The sequence below is a fragment of the Loa loa genome (assembly GCF_000183805.2).
Source record: "Loa loa unplaced genomic scaffold supercont3.14, whole genome shotgun sequence".
In the NCBI taxonomy this organism is placed as follows: domain Eukaryota; kingdom Metazoa; phylum Nematoda; class Chromadorea; order Rhabditida; family Onchocercidae; genus Loa; species Loa loa.
In genome coordinates this window covers 383,622-404,174 of record NW_018108194.1, presented here as the reverse complement: position 1 = coordinate 404,174, position 20,553 = coordinate 383,622, and the positions used below count along the sequence as shown (strand labels likewise).

Genomic DNA, 20,553 nt, shown 5'->3' with positions numbered 1-20,553 from the left:
ACTTGAAGTACTTTTTTCAGAAAAAATTTCTTTTTTCTCTATCTCTTTCATAATCATTAACAATAAAAATAATCGTAAAACTAAGGCAACTTGAAAAGATGAGCAATAAAACACATTTAAAGACAACTGATACTACCCTTTTCTTTCATGCTTCCTTTCTCTCTCTCTCTCTCTCTCTCACTTTCTTATTTTAAACAAAAAAAAAAGAAAATCATTTTTTTTTTGCAAATGAGCGAATAAATGAATGAATGAATAAATGAATATTCGCGCAACAAATTACATCAAAATCGCTGTTGTTATTGTTGATGGCAGCGTTGACAACAACAAAGTGATCCTTCGATGACAAATGGCAAGAAATTTTCCTTCCCATAAAAATCATTTCATTATACACAAACGCAACGTAAAATGCTACTTTTTCATTAAATTTAACACTTTGCAATAAACTGTGCCATTTCTTGTGTCACTTTCCAAAACATCGATAGATTCCATTTTACATACGTTCTTACGTTCTTACTTCATAAATATATCCAACATAAGGACTAATTAAAACAATTGTAAGGAAAGTATAATAATCCATCAGTAAAGTTTTAATCGAACATACCGGGATGTTATTTACAAAATCTATTATTATTAGCAAGCACGTCAAATAATCTGTCAAATGACGTTAAATCACGTACGTTTCCGTAAAGATTACGTAGAAGAAAAAAAAGCAAGTATAACGAAATTGAAGAGAAGTTAATACTTTATAGGAAATAAAGAAAATGCATATTTGTTCGACAATTTCATACTTCTTTTGCCAAATGAAAAATAGCAGGAAAGAGAGGACTGAAAAGATTTGAAAATAATTCATAAAATATTCTCATATTAGAGATTTGATATAATAACAATGAGATAGCTTAAAATTACTTTAACATTTTCATAATATATTCATTAAAACTATTGAAAACGATGACTTTTGAATTGCATTTACCATATGCGATATCACTGTGACTTCTTAGATATTAAAAGATCACAGAGGTATCACATGTGATGAAAAAGAATGAAATATAAGTAGTATGAGAATAACTTTATCATCTTATGAATTAAGAAATGATATTATTTCATTATTATGTGCTTTAAAAAAAAAGAAGAAAAAAGTGATTTGATATCAGATTACCTTTCAATTAATTTTCGCTTTTATTATACTAATGAAATTAATAAGAACTAATGGAAGTACAGTTCATTTTCCTATTTATATTTGATAAATTATACGCAAAAATATACTTCGGAATTAATTAACAGGTAATTTATGTCTGATACTTCACGTAATATCAGGATAAAAAATTGATTTAGTAATTTCGAAAATGAGATATAAACTGTAATGAGGGGAATGGGATAAGTTTATACAGGTTTGTAAATTTTTTGTCTGGGAAGAAAGGAAAAAAAAGGAATGAAAAGTAGAAGAGTGTTTGTTGGTGAAGTGAAGGGTATACTTTATGGTATCCTTGAAAAGATCCACTTTATAGATTTGATGTAACAATACTTGAAAAGAGGAAAAGAAATGAGCAAAGGGAAAAGAAAGGGAAGTTTGAAGAGTAGGAAAGAGTGTAGTTAGCCGTTCTATAACAGGACACAAATTTACCGAAATGATTGATGAGTTTATACGTCGCTATCGCTTATATGATGGGAATGAAGAAGAAGGGAAAGGAGGAAGAATGAGAAGGATATTTCACAAATGGCGCAACTCACATTGTCCACTCATTTCTCAATTCGATTGGTTCAATTTAGAAATTGCAAAAATTATCATGAAATGATAGTTGCCTAAAAATTCATTGCCCATTTTGGATAATCTGTTCATTTTTCCTAATCATTATTTTAATACTTACAAACTAGCTGAAGAAGTACTGAAATAAGCAAATCTTCCCTTAATTTTTTTCTCAGTCTATTTTTAGCTAATATTAAACTAAAGTCCAGTTGAATTATGACTGATGTTCATCGATGATCCATTATTCCTTTCTATCGCCCCTTTTCCCGAAAAGTTCACGAATGCAAAACTAGAATAATGCTCAGAATGAAATTAGCTATATGAACTGGAAAAAAAAAATTGTGGAATGAAATTTTCAATCTGAATATAAGCAAATGAGTGTGTTAAATAATCAATTAAACAATTAAAATTAAATTTTCATCCGATTTTGGTTTTAAATGTAGTTATTTGAATGGAAAACTTGAACTTCTTCACATTTCAGTTTAACCAGACAAAAAAATGAAGATTAACTCCCATTCAAATATCCTTGCTGAATGGCATACCATACTATAACCTAAATCATCACTAAACACTTACCTCTTAACTGAGATTGGTTTTTAGTATTTAAGAATCAGACATGTTTTTCTTTTTTTTTCTTCCAATCTGCATATAAATAACATCTGTTCGTATATTCATAGTAAAGAAAAAAGAGAAGATTGTAAGAAGGATAAACGTCTTAACAACCCACAAAGTTTTGGTCTTTAAGAAGTCTTGGCTTGTAAGAGTTTTTGGCTTGTAGTATAACAAATATGTGAGGATCTCAGCTACTTCTTCACCTTAAGAGAATTTCAAAAAGAGAAATATACATAATTACAAACACAAATCACCCCCATCCTCATATCGCCGCCATTAGACAACAAATTTCATAGCGATCCGTTATGTAGAAAATCGTGAATTGTGGCATGGGCGTAGTTACGTGAAGCATTGCAGTTCCGTTTTTTTCCTCCGGATTGTTTTCCGATGAGCGCTATTTGTTTTGTATTTGTCTTTTCACAACTTTGATCTTTAAGAAAGAGAAATTTCTCCATACATGAAAGCATAAATTTGCTCACAATTTATTTCTAATTCTCATCTTTAATGAAATAAGGAAAAAAAACATAAGCTTCACATTCAAAATTCTCAAAATCAACTTTTGAAAATCTGAAGGTTCAAGGAATAATCAATCAGGGACAAGCTGGGCTTTACTGAGGCCTTCTTTACAATTGAACGTAACCTAAAATTTGCACTACTTACTCGCAAATTTTAAAGTGAAGCCATACAATCGCAGTCATTTTGAGAGGAACTCTTTTTCAGTGAATCAAAAGTTGAATCGTCCCATTCCATTCTTCTCCACTTCCTTTGCTCATTGTTAGCTGCCTATCCAATGCAAAATGAGCATACTTTTTCGTAAGACTGGAAAATGGCTTCAATTCCACATAACTTACTATTGGACGTTTTTCGTCATAACGAAGTGATTTTGACGGATTCATTCATGTTGTTGCCATTGATGAAATAAAGGACCTACGTAAAAACAGATTTCGAAACAATTTATTTCAGAATTTGAAATTTCTAACATTCCGCATTCAACGAAAAAATAATGCTTATTAGCTTGTCCACCCCCAACCGTTATCTGCAAATTAAAAAAGTTTCGTGCATTCCCTTTCTTTTTTTTTTTAAACTCAGTGCTGTATTTAGATGAAAGCATTAACCTGTGATGAAATACGCGCCACCTTCATTAATTTCTTCAAGGATCGTGAACATACATATGTACATTCATCATCTGTCATTCCTTTCGATGATCCAACGCTGTTGTTTGCTAATGCTGGGATGAATCAAGTGGCTGCTTTTTATGCATTCATTAGTTATTTATTTCTAATAAAATCGTCTGTATTTAATTGTCAGGCGGAAGTGTTCATCTAATTCGATATTAGAAATATAGCTTACAGCTCTCGGAAATCTATATTCAGTTGTATTTACTTCGCAAGATATATTAAGAGTTATTAAGATTTTAAGATATTCTGGAGACTTCTTATATTAGACAATTATTTTAAAAGTCATAATGGCACTTTAAGATGTAGTGTTCTAGCACGCCAAAAATAATTCTTGAGATACTAGTAAAGATTAGGCCTGAAAAGTTAAGTTAAACTGGATTTAAAAATTAAATATTAGAATAACTTGAAAGCACTATGAAATTTCTATACCTTAAATAGAAAAGGTGCTGTTTTCAGTATAAGCCCATATTTTTGGGCACGGTGGAACCATCGAGTGAAATGGCGAAGCTCAAGCGAGCAGTAAATACTCAGAAATGCATTCGAGCAGGTGGTAAGCATAACGATTTGGATGATGTTGGCAAAGACGTCTATCATCACACATTTTTCGAAATGCTCGGAAATTGGTCATTTGGGGATTATTTTAAGGTTCAACCAGAATTCGATTTGGCAAACTAATTTGTTCAAAATCTTTTCTAATTAAAGCTATGAAAAATTTCCTTATATTTATAATTGAATGCTTTTACTGATACTATTTTTGAGTTGGAAGTATGCAACTGGGCATGGGAACTGTTGACGAAAGTATTAGGAATACCTGGAGAACGCTTATATGTTTCTTACTTTGGTGGCGATGATAAGACTGGCCTTGATGCCGATGAAGAATGCCGACAAATATGGCTGAATATCGGGTAGTTAACTTTTATTATTCTGTGACATATTTTACTTTATTATTATTACATCCTTTTAAATTAAAATTCTGGTTCAGATCCAATTAGGAGCTGATAAAGTAGCTTTAAGTTAAAGCACCCTCCTCATCCGTTCCATTTTGTTTTCCTGGCGCACATATTCTTGTGTCTCGATTTTCAGCAGCAAATTGTTGGATGTTATAAGAAGTTTTAGAGTACCGCCGTCACATATTTTGTCGTTTGGAATGAAAGACAACTTCTGGGAGATGGGTGATGTTGGACCATGTGGACCGTGTTCCGAAATACATTATGATCGTATAGGTGACAGAGACGCTTCACACTTAGTGAATGCCGATGATCCAATGGTTGTTGAAATATGGAATCTTGTTTTCATTCAGTTCAACAGGTAACACATAAAATGTTGATTCAACTTTATAAAAAGATTAGTAAAAAATTATTAAATGTCATCCCGAACGTGAGATATTGCAATTTTAGAGAGGAAGACGGCTCGTTGAAGCAGTTACCACATAAACATATTGACTGTGGTTTAGGTTTCGAAAGGCTTGTTGCAGTTTTGCAAAATAAACTATCAAATTATGACACAGATGTCTTCACACCTCTCTTTAGCGCCATACATAATGTAAGTTTCAACCAATGTGTAATTTCATCGTGGAAGTTATTACTGGTATTTGTTGTGGTAAGTGCCTTTCTCATTCTCGTAATGCATATTATCTCACTAGTACGTCAGCTCATCTGATTCAATTTGAAAAGTGTAATTTATCTTGTTAATATCTTTAGCAAATAGAGGTCCATCTTCGATCTTTTCTTTGCTCTGTGCGAAAGTTTCAAATTTTTAACCAGTTTCCTAATGGAACTTCAAAATAATTTTGAAATTCCTTATGGAAGGTTTTTTGTAGGGCACAAAGGTACGCCCTTATAGCGGCAAAGTAGGTGCTGATGATGTTGATGGCATCGATATGGCTTATCGAGTAGTTGCTGATCATATTCGCACTCTTTGCATCGCCTTATCTGATGGCGGACGACCAGATAATACCGGCCGTGGGTTAGTACATCATCTTTAATTGATAGTCTACTTTTTTCTTTCGAATATAAAACACTAATCTTCCTCATTCAGTTTCTAGCCCACTATAATTCATTCTCATTTATAGTTTTAATTCACATTTTACTTCTATTTTCAGGTATGTTTTGCGGCGTATTCTCCGTCGTGGTATACGTTATGCTAATGAAAAATTATCAGCTACACCAGGTTTTTTATCGTCATTGGTGCCGACTGTTGTTAATTTACTTGTAAGTGTTAGTTCCTCATCTAGGTATGTTTGCCACGTTTATTTTCTCAATCATTAGTTACTCATTTAGGGAAAAACATTTCCGGAGTTACACAAAGACCCACAAACCGTTATGGACATCATCAATGATGAGGAAAAACAGTTTTTGAAAACACTTAACAAAGGACGGACGCTATTCCAGAAAGCGGCCACACGTCTTCAGGAACGCAATATTTTGCCTGGTTGGATTAATTTCTATGTTTTATAGGCCTACCTTGCATTTCCTTTTCTTTATCATATTGCTTTATTTAGGTAATGTTGCATGGCGTCTATATGACACGTACGGATTTCCACTAGATTTAACTCAACTTATGGCTGAAGAAAGAGGTCTCCTAATCGACTTTGAAGCATTCGAAAATTGCAGACAACAAGCTGCTGTAAGTCGTTTTTTTAAAGCAAATTTGCAAGAATTGAACCATTTTCAATATTTACGGAATATTTGGTATATACTTTGTAAAAAATCAATAAAATCAGGAAATATCTGCTGCTCGTGCCAATAAGATGCGTGATGCGATTGATTTGGATGTCAGTGCTATTTCGGAATTGAAAAACAAAGGGATTCCAGTAACAGATGACTCACCGAAGTATAAATATTACCCCTTACCTCCCGAAAATCAGCAAACGATGTACAGTAAGTTTTCGATAAAGTTTGACGAACTGTGAAGAAAGTTCAGCTTTGGGAGGTTACACCAAAGTTTGCAGATTTCGAGAAATGTGAAGGCATCATTCTTGCTTTGCGGAAGGACAAGATATTTGTGGATACTTTGAATTCGGAGGATTTCGGTGCAATAATTCTTGACAGAACTAATTTTTATGCTGAACAGGGTGGACAGTTATTTGATACTGGTGTTCTCAGGGAAGTTGATAAGGTTTGTTTTATTTGCAAAAATTTTTCCTCATTTATTCGAATTGCAAGAAATAAATCTTTGGTAATTTGGAGATATTAATTTTCGTCCAAGTTAATCTTGAATATTATATGTTTCGACCTTTAAAATACTTACAGGGTAGTGAATTTATTGTAAGCAACGTCCAGATCCGTGGTGGATACGTCGTACTTGTAGGTACTGTGGAAGGAGAATTATCTGTGGGCGATAAAGTAATTCAAGCAATCGATGAGGTATAGTTGCAGTTGAAACATAACCCTTTCAAATGTTGTGAAATTAAAAATTTTCATTATTAAAAGAAAAAGAAAAGTATTAAAAGTTTATTATTCTTAGCCCCTTCTTCTATGGGGAAAATAACTTATTGAAATTTTAAGCAGACGAGTAAAAGAAGGAAGGTATGAGACGGAAGGAGAGGAAATGAAAGGAGGTGAAAACTAGGAACTAGTTATGTGTCATGGATCTGAGTTGAATCTTCAAATTTTGAAGGTTCTTCACTTATAGGAGCGTCGCAATCTAATAATGAAGAATCACACCGGAACCCATGTTCTGAATTTTGCGTTGAGGAAAGTTGTTGGTGAAGTTGAACAAAAGGGTTCATTAGTTGCTCCAGACAGGCTTCGATTTGATTTAACTTCCAAGCAGCCTCTAACCTATGAACAGGTTTCTTTTGTGTCCTAAAAAATGTGCGATTTGCTAATATTTTTTACGCGAGAAATCATGAACGGATTTCAAATAGTACTCGCAGTTATATTGGTTTTCAAGATAAAAATAGTGGAAGAAGAATCGCAAATGTTAATTGATACCAATGCAACAGTGTTTGCTAAAAATGCTCCACTAGCGGAAGCTCGTCAAATCAACGGATTACGAGCAGTTTTTGAAGAGGTAAAGAAAAATTAATTAATAATTCAGTTTCAAATTTATGCATGGTCTTGATCCATCTAAACGGATATTTTTTGAATGATTTTTCCGTTTCGTTGTGTTTGAGGAAATACTTTTCGGAAACTTTATTGCTGTTTAGATTTGAAGTTAACGTAGAAAAAGCAATGTATATACGTGTATCACAAATGCTTTAGCATGTAGTAATTTTAGGCTTATCCTGATCCAGTAAGGATAGTGAGTGTTGGAGTACCTATCGAAGAACTTTTGAAAGACAAGGATGGCGATTTAGCTGTCAACACTGCTGTTGAATTCTGTGGTGGCACGTACGTTTCTTTATTATGGTTATGAAGTTATGTTAAGTGATTTATTGACTTATTCATTGCGAATCTATCGAAGATTGAATTTATTTGCCTATTTTCAGTCATTTTTTTTAGTTGGAAGAGTTTACACGAGCACTGTAGTAAATCCATGTAAAATAAGAAACTTGAGTTATCTATTTTAATACAAAAATCTTTATTCAGACATTTGCATAACGTTGGCCATATTGGCAAACTAGTAATCACTGTGGAAGAGGCTATTGCGAAAGGTATTCGACGAATTATTGCGCTTACGGGACCAGAAGCTTTTCGAGCGATCCACCGCGCTGATCGAATAGAACAACGAGTGGAAGAAGCACATAATGAAATAGCTACTGACCGCATTGTAACTCTAGATAAAACACAGTTTAAAACTGCATCCAAAAGAATTCATGATTTGTTTGAGGTTTGGCTTCACATTTCTTAGCAAAATATATTGTTTGCTTTCATTTTATTTTACATATTTTACAGTTATTTTCATCTTTTCAGGAAATTAACCAGTCACAACTACCGTACTGTCGTAAAGAGAGCATTCGAAAAAAAGCAAAAGCGCTCCAAAAATTATTAGATATGCGCGATCGTGAAGCGAAGGCAGCTGTTACTGATAAGGTTTGGAAAACTTTGTTCAATTCTAATTTACAGCAGTTTGATGGAGTTTTAGAAGTTAAAATGCAAATTACGACAGTATTCGGTTTCAATTCTTATGAGTGATTTTCAAAAGTTTAAATATTTTACCAAAATGTGTTTCAGGTGCAGCAGGAAGCTCGTGAATTGGATGCTTCGTTAAATGGTGATACTCTATACACTGTTCATATTTTCAGTAAAGGTGCCAATGGGAAAGTAAGTATTGATGTTTACATGAGATTTTCTTTTTTCGAAAATTGGAAATGCATTCCATTTCTAGAATCAAGCTCAGTCATTTATATCACTCTTCCTTTACGAACTGATTAAGACTTTCTGATTTCTTCTGATTTCTAGAAGTATTCAGGTATTAGATGGTGCTCTAAAATCGATAAAGAAATCGCATGCTGTTATGGGATTCTCAATTAACGATGATATTGGCAAAGTAGTCGTTGTGGCACGTGTTTCCAAGGTTAACCTTGTTTTAAATAAAATTTCTATTTGCAAGAAATATTTGTTTTAATTACTTTAACTATGTTTTATGGGATATACTTAAAATTTTTGTAGGATGTTGCAAACAAAGGACTGCAAGCGTCAGAATGGATTTCAAAAGTATGCAGAGTCCTTGATGGTCGAGGAGGTGGTACAGTGATACAAGCACAAGCTACGGGAAACAATACTGAATTAGTAGAGGAAGCTGCTCAAATCGCTCTGAAGTTTGCAGAAGTTACGCTTTCTTGATCTCTTATTTCGATTTAAATAGATTCCTTTAATATAAGCGTTTTAATGGTTCAGGAGTTCTGCTGTCTAAAATGAATGTTTCATGGACAGAATTTCCAGAAATTTCAATCAAGAATCAGTAATCTTACTGTCATTCAAGTCATCGTATTTTTAGTTCTTTTGAACTTACAAATGTTGCTTTTTTCTTTATATGCGGAAATTTTTCCGAAAATTCACACTTTTGGATTACCGTAAATGTTTACGTATTGCAGAATTTTTCAGCGTAATTCATTATATTACTAAAATTTGACTCTTCATATTCATATTTTTGTAAAACGAAAGATGAGGCGAACCTTTAGAGGATGGTTTACCTTTCACTGCATATTTAATCAGTTCAAGTTTTACCTGATCAGCATTTCACATTTCGAAGGTTTCGCATCTCTCGGCTATATCATGTCTTTGTTAGTTACATTTTTTCTACGACATTATACATTTGTCTCATGCCCCCGATTCGCTCAATTCTAGCATGTTTTAAACATGTGACATGCCTTAAAAAAATATTAAGACCACCAACGCTCTATAAAGAAAAACTTCTACGAAATAGTAAAGAATCAGAAGACATTCATCCCATCCTCCCTTTCTGCAGAATTTTTGCTTGTTCCTTGTAATCCTTAATTGCTTCGCAAAGCTTTCAGTGTATCTGACAGTACACTATGGTCATTACTACCACATACGCCAAATTATTTATTCAAAATAAGAAGTATAGCGGTAATACAGCGGTTGATAAAGGATAAAATTGTAGAAAAAAATTGTCTTTAATTCTACTGTTCTTTTTTCTCTGAGAACATTCAACAACAGGAACGAAAAATTTGGATTGCTCCATAGAAAAAAAACGAAATGTATGGTACACAAGATCAACATTATCCAGATAATATAGTAAATAAATGAAAGCTGTGGGGATGAGATATCTCAACTTGACGATTGTTGAGAAGACGACCCATTCCATTCCTCGACAGTCAAATTTAAATTTCTTGGATGTCCACTATATGTTCTTTACATACAACATCGGTTAGATGATCCAACAGAGTAGTTAAGCAATGCTGATAAGCTCGGTATGCAAATAAACACATAAGTATTAATATATAAATGAAGCAATACAGGTTCACCGTATGAAAAACAATGGGGATGAAGGTGAAAGCAAATCAGATATAAAAACCATAGAGAAGTAATCTATTTATTGCACAGAAACAACAATATCGAAAGCAATAAATGGTCATTAGACAACGTCTTCAAATTCGTCCTCTTCATCATCTTCATCACTGAAGTAAACTCGGTTCCCAAAAACTCCAGAGGAGCCCGGAAACCGCTGCAATCCATGTAAACTAGGCTAAAACATTCATCAATACTAAAATACGTGGGCAGCATGCACTAATTATTTCAAAACATGAGTGCAAGACTACTATCTGCTAAAGATAATTTGACAGGGCTTTCTAATTTAACCTGTCATTGACAATTTTAGAGCATATAATTCATTCCGACTATTACTACAGGTGATAAAGAATAAGAGCTGGAATGGTATCACTAATAAATTCACCTGATCTAAATTTGTTCGCGAGATTTTTTCTAATTGTATGCAAATGATAACCTGCATAACATGAAGTCTTTTGCTGGTGTTATTAGATACCCCATGCTTCCTCTTACGTGAAGACTTCGAGATGGTGGGATTACGGAAGCGTAAAGCACACCGAAATTCCTTGATAATTGGATAAATCACTTCAATTGCTTTCATTACATCACTTTCAGATGCAGCTAGAAACAACCAAAAAATCAGATAAATTTGAGAATTTTATTTTCCAATTATTCTTTAGATCGTATAATAAACTTGACGTTTGCAAACTTACCGCCAGTAACGGTAATGCTGCCTGTTGTATGAATTCGGAGTGTGGCTCGAGGATTTGTAGAACGCCATATGAGGCCAACTGATAATTCCGGTTCATACTGAGAACAGTCTGGATATTTTTGCGCTAGCTAAAGAAAAATTCGTTAGGTACGTCACCTTGAAAAATAGTTTTGTGAGGCAGACAAAAGAAGCAACTTCTTCAATTTTTATACGAAAAGGCGTTTTACAAGTTGCAAGCACGTTACAAACGCGATAATTTTCTTACTTCTTCAATTTTCACACCAAAAGGCATTTTGCAAGTTGCAAGCACGTTACAAACGCGATAATTCCGAATTCGAACAACGTCCATCATCCTGCCCATGCTTTTTTGGACCATGCGCGCAACACCTCTGGCAGCACGTTTGCAATCACTTTCGCTACAACATTTACACAGTTTTAACTTCGAACGAATTTAGAAGCACGAATGGAACTTCATTTTGACCAAAGGGAAATGTCTTGCAAGCGAAATAAGTGTTGAAAATCAAATATACCTGCGACATCCGACAATATAAATTTTTCCGGAACTGTATATTTTGACGTAACACGAAGGGTTTCTCTTCTGCTTCAACAAGACCTAAAATTACGTAGTTGTGTAATTAAACGTAAGAAAGTAATGATGGGAAGTAAAAATATTTGCGATATGATGTCTGGTTTTTTCATACAAAACTTACATAACTTAATCAAAGGCAAAACAACTCTTGAAGCATAATTAACTGCCAAATATGATCAGTCATCAATAATATTGTGGTAACAAGAATTCAAATACTAAATTTCTAAGTCAAGCGGCGTAATTTCAAACTGCACATAAAATCAACCTGTTTAAAATTCCAACTCCGTAAGCAAAATATTACTGAACAGCAGAAAAAAAGTGTGACAAAAGGCAAAAAATTTACAACAACCACTTGAAAGATCGTAAAACACAATTCTAAGTACTTACTCCTCGACCTCGATCGAATGCGACGTTGCCCGAACTTAAAGCTACGCGATGCAGATCAATATGCAGTGGAAGTGTATAATTACAAACAACGTTCCGGATCTAAAATTAGTCGAAGTACTATTCGTCAGTCTCATCTTCTAATATTATAAAAAAGTTACTTGAATATCAATTTCTCCATCTTCATCTCGGTCAACAGTCTCGGAGCTTGTTGAAGGCGGAGCTTCCTCCATTTGCTCTTCATATCCTATCTTTCCAGCGGACTGCAACATATGCCAAGTACGCAAAAATTTTAACAAGTGCTACAGATGCATGTCCATGAAACGTAAATATTTTCATTTTGAAAGGTTAGAAACAGAAATCTACAGTATCCACAATCGATTCCAGTTGCTCTTCATCTTCATGTACAGGAACATTGAGATGAAATGAATCAGTCTGAGAGAGACAAAATTCCGATACGGTTGAATGCTGAAAACCAGAAGTTTCCAAAAGACTAGTTCGAGTTGAAACTGAATGTTGTGAACTGAATCCTTCCAAAAAATTGTTTTTCGTCGTGTTGGAGTGCCATACTGCACCCTGAAGCACTTGTATATTATACCGAAACTCATGTTAATTCTTTATAATTGCTGAAACAGCTACACCACCACCTCAATGGATTATACTGAAGAGCAATCACTTTTCCAGTGAATACTCTAATCAACTTCGACTGCAACATAAAACATAATTTATCAATAACGAATCGCTAAATTTTTATTATCCAATAAGTTCCACATTTCGAAATTTAAACAGTACGAGAATGGAAAACCAGTTTATAAAAATAACGAAATTGACCACCACTTCGGTTTGCGATGAGACAGATTCAGTATGCAGCGATCCCTCCAATCCCATCATATAGGTGCTGTTTACAGTCTAAACACAATCACAACTGATAAAAGTAGGAAGAATGAACATGAGTAACTATTTCACTAACTCTTCAGTCCATTACTGAAACACAAACTAAGAGTTTCTAGACAACTTCCAAAATTAAGGCCAAAAAAACAAGTAATGGAAGTAATGGAATAAGTAATGGAAACCATTCTTCGCTGAGTAATTAAAATAATATTTCTGACAGCGATGAATCTAACACACTATGATTTATAACTGGACAGTGGGATTTCAAAAATTCTATCAGAAACATTTGGTGAGAGTGTGCAAATACTCTACCAATTACTAACAGAGAAATCTGAGTGATAACCTTATTAGCTGCACTGGTAGTGACGGAAGTGCCATTAAGAGCATAACTCCCGTGGTCATTCTGACATGCAGATATGCTCATTTTTTTTCTTTACCGATCATTAAAACTGCTTTGGCTGAATTGCAAACAGCTAAACACTGAACAACCAGTGGTCAAAATTCATCACCACCTGTAATTAATTAATGGTACTGAAGCACATATGCAGAGTCAGAAAGCTTCTTGGAAGTGAAACCAAAAGGTAAACAACTGTCAGGCGGCATCAATGGAAACGACCTAAGGTTAAAAATACACATGCACCACCACTACATTATACATATTTTTATTGCAAACTATCCATTTCAAATTTGAAAGGGTTCTTCGCTAACTTTTTCCTTCCTTTCTCTCAGCGAGTTATTTCATCCCATGAAACTCATATCAACTGACAAATTGTCTAGAATCCATCTCTTACGATGATAACTTCTAAGAGAGAACATTTAGGTAGTGTTGCCAAGAACTTCCATCACAACAACTACTCTATCAGGTCATCTATAAATGCACAGATTTTTTCACGCGGAAGTGGTTGTCTTCTTTAGCAATAATTAGCATTCTGTAACTACTGGAATCATAGTTATCAGCTACGCTCCCCCTAAGGAGATTCATCACATAACTCCTAAGTCATCTTACATTTTTCAAGGACACTAATACTACGACATCTCTTCTCGACAAATGTTGCTGGTGCGACATCGAACATATCCCCTCTCCCAAAGCCATAACCCCCACCAACTACACACCTGTATATAGATCCCGCACGTTACAGTAACCCACAGAACGGAAGACAAGTCTTCTTTTCGAGACTGCACTTTTTTACCATTCAAATTGAATATGCCACATTCATTTCTGTCTTCTGATCTATATACTTAAACGCTGAGAAAGCAAAGGTAAGGGTGATATTTGACGTAGGTTACACTGATGTGTTCCACCTACTCATTCTGTCCTTCTATCTTACCAACATTTGGTGATTCTGGCAACTTACAGATATATGATATCGGGACTTATGTGAACCTTGCAATAACCTCACATGATGCATCACTAATTTTAGAGTATTTCATTCAGACTGCGTTTTCTATTCTTCTACCAATATTCATCACTTTTAGCATCCATCTACTCAAACTTGAAACTGATCGAGATAACAGTTACTTCGATATTATTTAGGTCACTCTGATTTCCTTCATTAGTCGATCAGAAATAGCATCGATTAAAGACTCCAGCTTTCGTCTCACATGACGCAAGTAATACGTATGCCGTACACCGATTTACGTGAGATTAAATAGGATTGTATGGAACCACTCACGGTACGTCTGGTGCACTACCACTTCATATGAACTTTGAAGTGCAGAAGATATTCAGAGAACTACCTTAAAAACTCATTTAGAAAGTACATAAGAGACACACAATTCATCACATATAAAAAGTAAAACTTTAAACCAAGGGGGAGGTAAGTTTTCACTGCGGTCAGTCGGTGGCGACAAATGTTACATAAATTACGGCCAATATCGGACATTATGAAATTCATTGAAATGAAAAATATGATATTCATTTTACCTCTAAGAGATCTATTATAGATGAATGCTTTGCGAAGAACATTATCAGAGAGTCTTCTTAGATTGAGCTTTCCACTGCATCTGAAACACGCGGCGTCACAATCTGTACAGTTGCATTGAGTCATGAGATTAGATATGGTTCTTTGCTTACAGATTAGATGAATATTGCTGTTTTTGGTCCCTTTCTCAATTTCCCTTCAACATATTGCAGTATTTTCAGACTTTCCTTCAATATTCTACTCTTTCTAATTCATTATTTGAAATTTCTATCATGACATCACTTAAATGTCACTTTGTTTCTTTCTAGTAACTTTGCATGAATTGTTCGTCTCTATTGTTGTACTCTATTGTAACAGTAATAATAATCTCTAAGAAATGCTTTCGTAACAGCATATTGCATTATTTTCCAAGTCTTTACTTTCAAAAATTTCTTCAGCATTCTACTTTTTCAGTATTGTAGTATTTCTAATTTACTATTTAAAATTTGTTCCCGTATGCATTCTGTTATGGCGTTAGCGTTTTTTCTTTTCTCCATTTTCTATGTTCTCTTTCTTCAAACAAGCTTTGCTTCTTTTCTTCTTTACCGTTTCTTTCTTATTTCTTGAAATCAATTTCCATTTCGTGCTGTTTAACTTCCTTTAATTTTACGAAAACAGTAACATGTCAGTATTCCCTTAAAATTGTTTTTTAAGGAATAGACAGAATTTCTCGAATTCAAAGATCGGAAATGGTGTGCGACGCATGTAAGTTCTGCAGTTCCAGGAAAAATTTCTGATCTTTACTTTTAAATCAATTCTCCGAAGTTGACATTTTCTTTTCAGGATGCTTTTTTTCTCTCACCTATTTTTTTTTTTTTTTTTTGAACGTGTACTTTTTCATCATTTCTTTAAACAAGTTTTGGTCCCTTCCTTTTTTACCGTTTCATGAACTAAATAGTTTGCTCTTCTACTTAAAACTTCAATTTGATTTTCAGCTTCACTTTACTGTTTTTTAGGTGTGAAAAAACTTGGCAAGATAGCTACCATTGATCCATATCGAACGAAATCACGTAACGAATGCGCTGGGCCGATAAAAAAAGGTAGTGACGAAAATAAGCTCCTTTCAACTAGGAAAGACAGGTATATTTGTGGAACTTCCCAAATTATTTACCCTGTTATTTGGTAAATTGTTGTCTATGCATGAAAAACAATGTTCCGACACTATTATCTGCGACCTTCTGAAATTCTTTGTCAAGTCTTATTACCCAAAGCTTTTCACTTAAATTGGTATGTGACTGGTATAACTCAGCAAGGAATTTAGGACTACATCATTTTAACTATTATGAAAAATTTTCTTTATTTGATTTATAGGTTCCAGCCGTATAATCAGGAATTTAGAAAATGTCGAATTTGCAAGACAGTTGTTCATCAGATTGGTTCACACTATTGCCAGCAGTGTGCATATCAAAAAGCCATCTGTGCAATGTGTGGTAAAAAAATGGCCGATACCAAGAAATTGAAAATGTCTGCCGTGTAAATATTATTTTAGCATACTATTGAGTAAGTTCATAAAAGTTATTATAAACTTTCCCACTGATGATTGATTGTCCCATGGGATTCATGGCTGATTAAAGTTGTTTTTTTAGGCTTTTTTAGGTTTTAATTAGAAACAGGAAGCACCAAATTAGTGTCCAGTGCAAGCAGAGAATGTAGCCCGTTGCCAGTTTTATTGCCATTTGTTTGCTCGTAATACACTTACAGGTCCCTAAGTTCATTCAAGGATTTCAAAGACTAAAATATTAATTTTGCTTGTTTTTGTAATGCTATTTTTCACCATTGCATACATGAGTATGAATAGGGGAATGAATGTGGAATATGGAAAATATGAAAGCAGCTGTTACATTTATTATTCACAGTTTCTACCACCTCATAAAAAAAAAAATTGAATTTTGTAATTTCAAAATAAGTATAGTGAATGATTCATTTTCACTTTCTTGTATTTGCCACACAATTTTGTGGTTTTGAAAGCTGTGGATCGCTTTCTTATTTTCCCAAAATTTCCTGTGTTTCGTTCTCATTCGCCATATTTCCAATTTTTGTTATGTTTGAAATTACTGTCTTTTGCATGTACATGCTGTAATTAATCTCCTCCGTATCTGTGTAATTACTTTATTGAATTAGATACTCTACGTATCTTTCAGCAAAAAAAAGTGCAATCTGTGCCTTTTCAGTACCCAAAACTTGTTACAATGCTGCACATACATATCTGACAAAATGTTTTTATGGATAGCAGTAACAAATGTTCTACAATTTCAGATATACAAGTATTTAATTTTCAAACTTGAATGAAGCAACAACCATAGAATTGTTAGATTATGCGGAACGTTTGAAAATTTTGCCTTATTATTAGGTATAAAAATAATTCTCATTATTCGGGAATTTAGTTAAGTGTCAATTTTTTTATCCGTGTTTAATAAAGTTATGCTATAAAGTGTTGCATTGAGTAGTTAAACTTTTATTGTTAATAGAATAATATGGTTTATTAGATGAGTTCAACAAAACATCTCTCTTGAGTTGCTTTAGTTAAGATAGACAATAAATCCTACTTGATTTTGTATTTTATTCGTAATATGCTATGACTACCTTATTAGGTGAATGGATGGATGGATGGATGAATGAATATAATGTGTATCTGGAAAGAAATGGATATGTCTGAATAAAGACACTTATAATAATAATAGATTTCATATCGTTCACAAAAAAGTTTGTAATTGTTGGAGTGATCGTTGAAATGAACTCGAGGGTCTGGATTTACACATAAATCTATATAGGTTACCATTGCGATACGCAAAATATATTAACAAATGGTTCGTCGAGTTCAATCATTCGAATTTTATTCCTGTTTTTTATGGAATATAATTTGCTGAAGTTGGGAAGGTGATCCGATAGCATTCAACGATAGGAAAAGTATTCCAGCTTTAGGTGATAAAGGAATGATGCCGTTATGGAAAATCTGTTACAGAAATTTGAAAGCGGGTCATTGCATTATTCCTATTTCATTAGTCCTATTTCGTCAGTGAATTTCTTTTGCTGTCATCTAGTATTTCGCTTCTTTGGCGTTTTTTCAAAAATACTACTTTCTTTTATAAATCTATAGAGACAAGCTTATTCGTGAAAAGATATTGGCTTCTGTTTTCTTATTTCATATAGATGTTTTGTACTTGTAGAGGAGTATCAATATTTAAAAATTTCTTCATTTTGCGATATAATTTCTTTCAGACTTTAGTATTACCAAGAGGGTCAGAAGAACGAAAGGCGTTGCTGTCATTTAAAGTGTCAATATTATCAACTAATTTACCTTAAACTTTTCTTGAGAAAATGATAGAATGGTTTATTAACTGTTAAGGTTAACTATTTATGGAGGATTTCTTTACCCGCGATTGCTGGGAGGATTTCCTTTCTTGCAATTACTTGGAAGATTTCTCGTGATTATTTCTATTTTGACTTCTTTCTTTTACTAAACCTCACCTTTATCATTGCGCTGAAATTAATGAAATAAGAGTTAATATTGACTTCTCACTCACTATTCACTTACTACTCCTTCCCTCCTCCCCTGCCCCTTTTCCCATAATTAGTTGGTCTCGATTAGCAATTTTCACACTCTTGCATATTGCAAGTCGTAGTTGCATAAAGCTTTTGCTTAGGTGTATCAGGCTCATCAGTTTCGAGTTAATTGTTTGTTAATCTTGTTAACCTCAAACTTGCCACTGCTCTTTCTGATAAGGATTTTTTATGAAATAGAAGAGTTAATTAATATCATTAACGATGAGCTCTTTTCATCAAATATTTACCAATTTAAAACGAAATCAAATCATCCAAAATGACATCAGTCATATTTGCTAATAATGAAAATTCATTTGGTCGAAAATGACTTTTCTACCAATTTAAAAACTTTTAGGCCATTTTTTGTTTTTCCGTTTTCTTTTTTACTTTCATTCAACAAAGAAAGGAAAAACTTTTCCATATCATTTTTCGAAATGATCCGTTATTCTATGCACTGTATGAAAAAAAAAAAAAAAAATCTAACTGAAATTTCGTTGTGTTGGCTGCCGTTTTGTTTAGCAGATTTTATATACTTCCAATTTTATTAGCTAATTTTAATTTCATCCTTTAAATCCTTTTGTATTTTAAGTCCTGAATTATTACTATGATTGATCATAAAACTTAACGGAAATAATTGATCTTACCCTAAGAATTCAATGGATTGATATTGTTCCTTACTGGTACAAATTTTTTTCCACTTTTTGCTGGGATTTTAATTTCTTTTAAAATTCATTCTTGATCCACGTAGTGGACATACCTTGGGAGTAGTAATTCGGAATTTACGTTTTCCACTTCCTTTATATATTATTACTTTCATTACTGCTTAGTGAATTATTATGACAGATTACTGCACTGTGATCATATCCTTTTGAGAATCTTTCCTCTTATCTTGAGTTGAATTTATTTTTGCAGTTATGAAAACTATTTCTACCAAGATCCGTTTACTTCTTTAGGCGAAGCAAGTTCTTCAGATGCCATTGCAAAACAGGTTTTTAAGGACATGCCAAATTTGATATGCATTCATTTGGCTGTCTCTCGATTGTCTTCCACAAAAGGTAAGGAGAGGAAAATTGCATAAGGTATTTATTTGTATCATCGATCATTGGTAAGAGTACGAGAATTTTTCCCGATTATTAATGAAATAAATTACATTAATCGAGACGAGGTCAGTTTGAGTTCACTGTTATTTTGATTTTATTACAAGTGATGGTTCTTGCTGCTAAAACTTATGCTATAACATGAAATCTTTCACTTTGAATCTTCTGTTACTAATTAATTATTGTCCATTAATCATTGCTGAATCAATCTAATGATTGATTTTACATTTTATTTTTCCGCTCTTTTGTCATTTCAAATTTGGCCTAATTTTTAGTACCATCGATGTAACAATAGAGATGATGGAGTAGATGTATCAAGCAAATGCCATCAGAAGTCGATGGATGCTTAGCTTTGTTAAGCTATATATTCATATGATATACTTGTATTGAATTTTTATAACTTCTGTCATTTTGGTATTAACTTTTTGTTTGACTCTTTCTTTTTTCACATGTCATTATTATATATTTTTCATGTTACATTCCTCTAATGCCTATCTTCTGGGACATTTTGAAATGTTGTAGCAAACCAATAAAGTTTTCTTTTTTCGTCTATTTCCTTCAAATTTTAGTGTTATTAGGGACTAATTATGCCTGTTTTCTATCTCTTTAATACTTACTGTTGTATCATTGTTTTCACTCGTTCCTTAAAAAAAAATGCGTTCATTTTCGTCTATTAACCGTGTGGAAAAAATTTGAACCGTCCATTTAGTTTTGTGTATAATTTTTCTGTTTTGAATGTTAGACGCAATCGATATGTCACTTCAACTTGACGTAAAAATGAAACGAAATCAAAAGTTAAAATGAATTTTTAAGCGTCTATAGAGGAATATGTTGCTGTATTGAAATCATAAGAGAGGAGTGATGCGCAGTTGTCCTCAGAACAATGCATCGTTTTTTTTTCTCACGATTTTGGACCGTCCTGATATTCTCTGGCTTTTCTACCATT

The 20,553-nt window shown here is 33.4% G+C and overlaps 3 protein-coding genes across 3 annotated transcripts; 2 read left to right on the top strand and 1 right to left on the bottom strand.

The window, feature by feature from the left end:
* Positions 1–3,452: 3,452 nt before the first annotated feature.
* LOAG_02129 (alanyl-tRNA synthetase) lies at positions 3,453–9,945 on the top strand. The gene is made up of 20 exons (XM_003137667.2): positions 3,453–3,598; positions 3,991–4,179; positions 4,294–4,439; positions 4,651–4,842; positions 4,932–5,076; positions 5,354–5,499; positions 5,636–5,744; positions 5,814–5,964; positions 6,035–6,159; positions 6,257–6,413; positions 6,485–6,651; positions 6,786–6,899; positions 7,168–7,326; positions 7,429–7,548; positions 7,756–7,868; positions 8,067–8,307; positions 8,391–8,510; positions 8,652–8,741; positions 8,890–8,994; positions 9,090–9,945. The coding sequence occupies exons 1-20, from the start codon at positions 3,458–3,460 to the stop codon at positions 9,261–9,263; spliced, it is 2,904 nt and encodes a 967-aa protein (XP_003137715.1). The 5' UTR covers positions 3,453–3,457; the 3' UTR covers positions 9,264–9,945.
* A 573-nt stretch (positions 9,946–10,518) lies between these two features.
* On the bottom strand, positions 10,519–13,430 carry LOAG_02128 (hypothetical protein; the record flags this gene model as incomplete). Its single annotated transcript, XM_003137666.1, has 10 exons — positions 10,519–10,629; positions 10,888–11,051; positions 11,144–11,270; positions 11,408–11,558; positions 11,673–11,755; positions 12,119–12,217; positions 12,277–12,378; positions 12,482–12,691; positions 12,947–13,024; positions 13,350–13,430. The coding sequence occupies 10 exons, from the start codon at positions 13,428–13,430 to the stop codon at positions 10,519–10,521; spliced, it is 1,206 nt and encodes a 401-aa protein (XP_003137714.1).
* Positions 13,431–15,615: 2,185 nt separating this feature from the next.
* Positions 15,616–16,673, top strand: LOAG_02127 (CRIPT protein). Its single transcript, XM_003137665.2, has 3 exons — positions 15,616–15,672; positions 15,924–16,047; positions 16,279–16,673. Exons 1-3 carry the CDS (start codon positions 15,657–15,659, stop codon positions 16,442–16,444), a joined length of 306 nt encoding a protein of 101 aa, XP_003137713.1. The 5' UTR covers positions 15,616–15,656; the 3' UTR covers positions 16,445–16,673.
* Positions 16,674–20,553: the final 3,880 nt, after the last annotated feature.

What these genes read in the sequence shown, in the direction of transcription:
- LOAG_02127 (XM_003137665.2), top strand. An exon ending in CTTTCAACTAGGAAAGACAG is followed by an intron (nt 16,048 to 16,278) that starts GTATATTTGTGG and finishes TTTGATTTATAG; the next exon opens with GTTCCAGCCGTATAATCAGG.
- LOAG_02129 (XM_003137667.2), top strand. Translation starts at nt 3,458, where the DNA reads ATGAAAGCATTAACCTGTGATGAAATACGCGCCACCTTCATTAATTTC. An exon ending in GTTGAATTCTGTGGTGGCAC is followed by an intron (nt 7,869 to 8,066) that starts GTACGTTTCTTT and finishes ATCTTTATTCAG; the next exon opens with ACATTTGCATAACGTTGGCC. An exon ending in GAATTCATGATTTGTTTGAG is followed by an intron (nt 8,308 to 8,390) that starts GTTTGGCTTCAC and finishes TCATCTTTTCAG; the next exon opens with GAAATTAACCAGTCACAACT.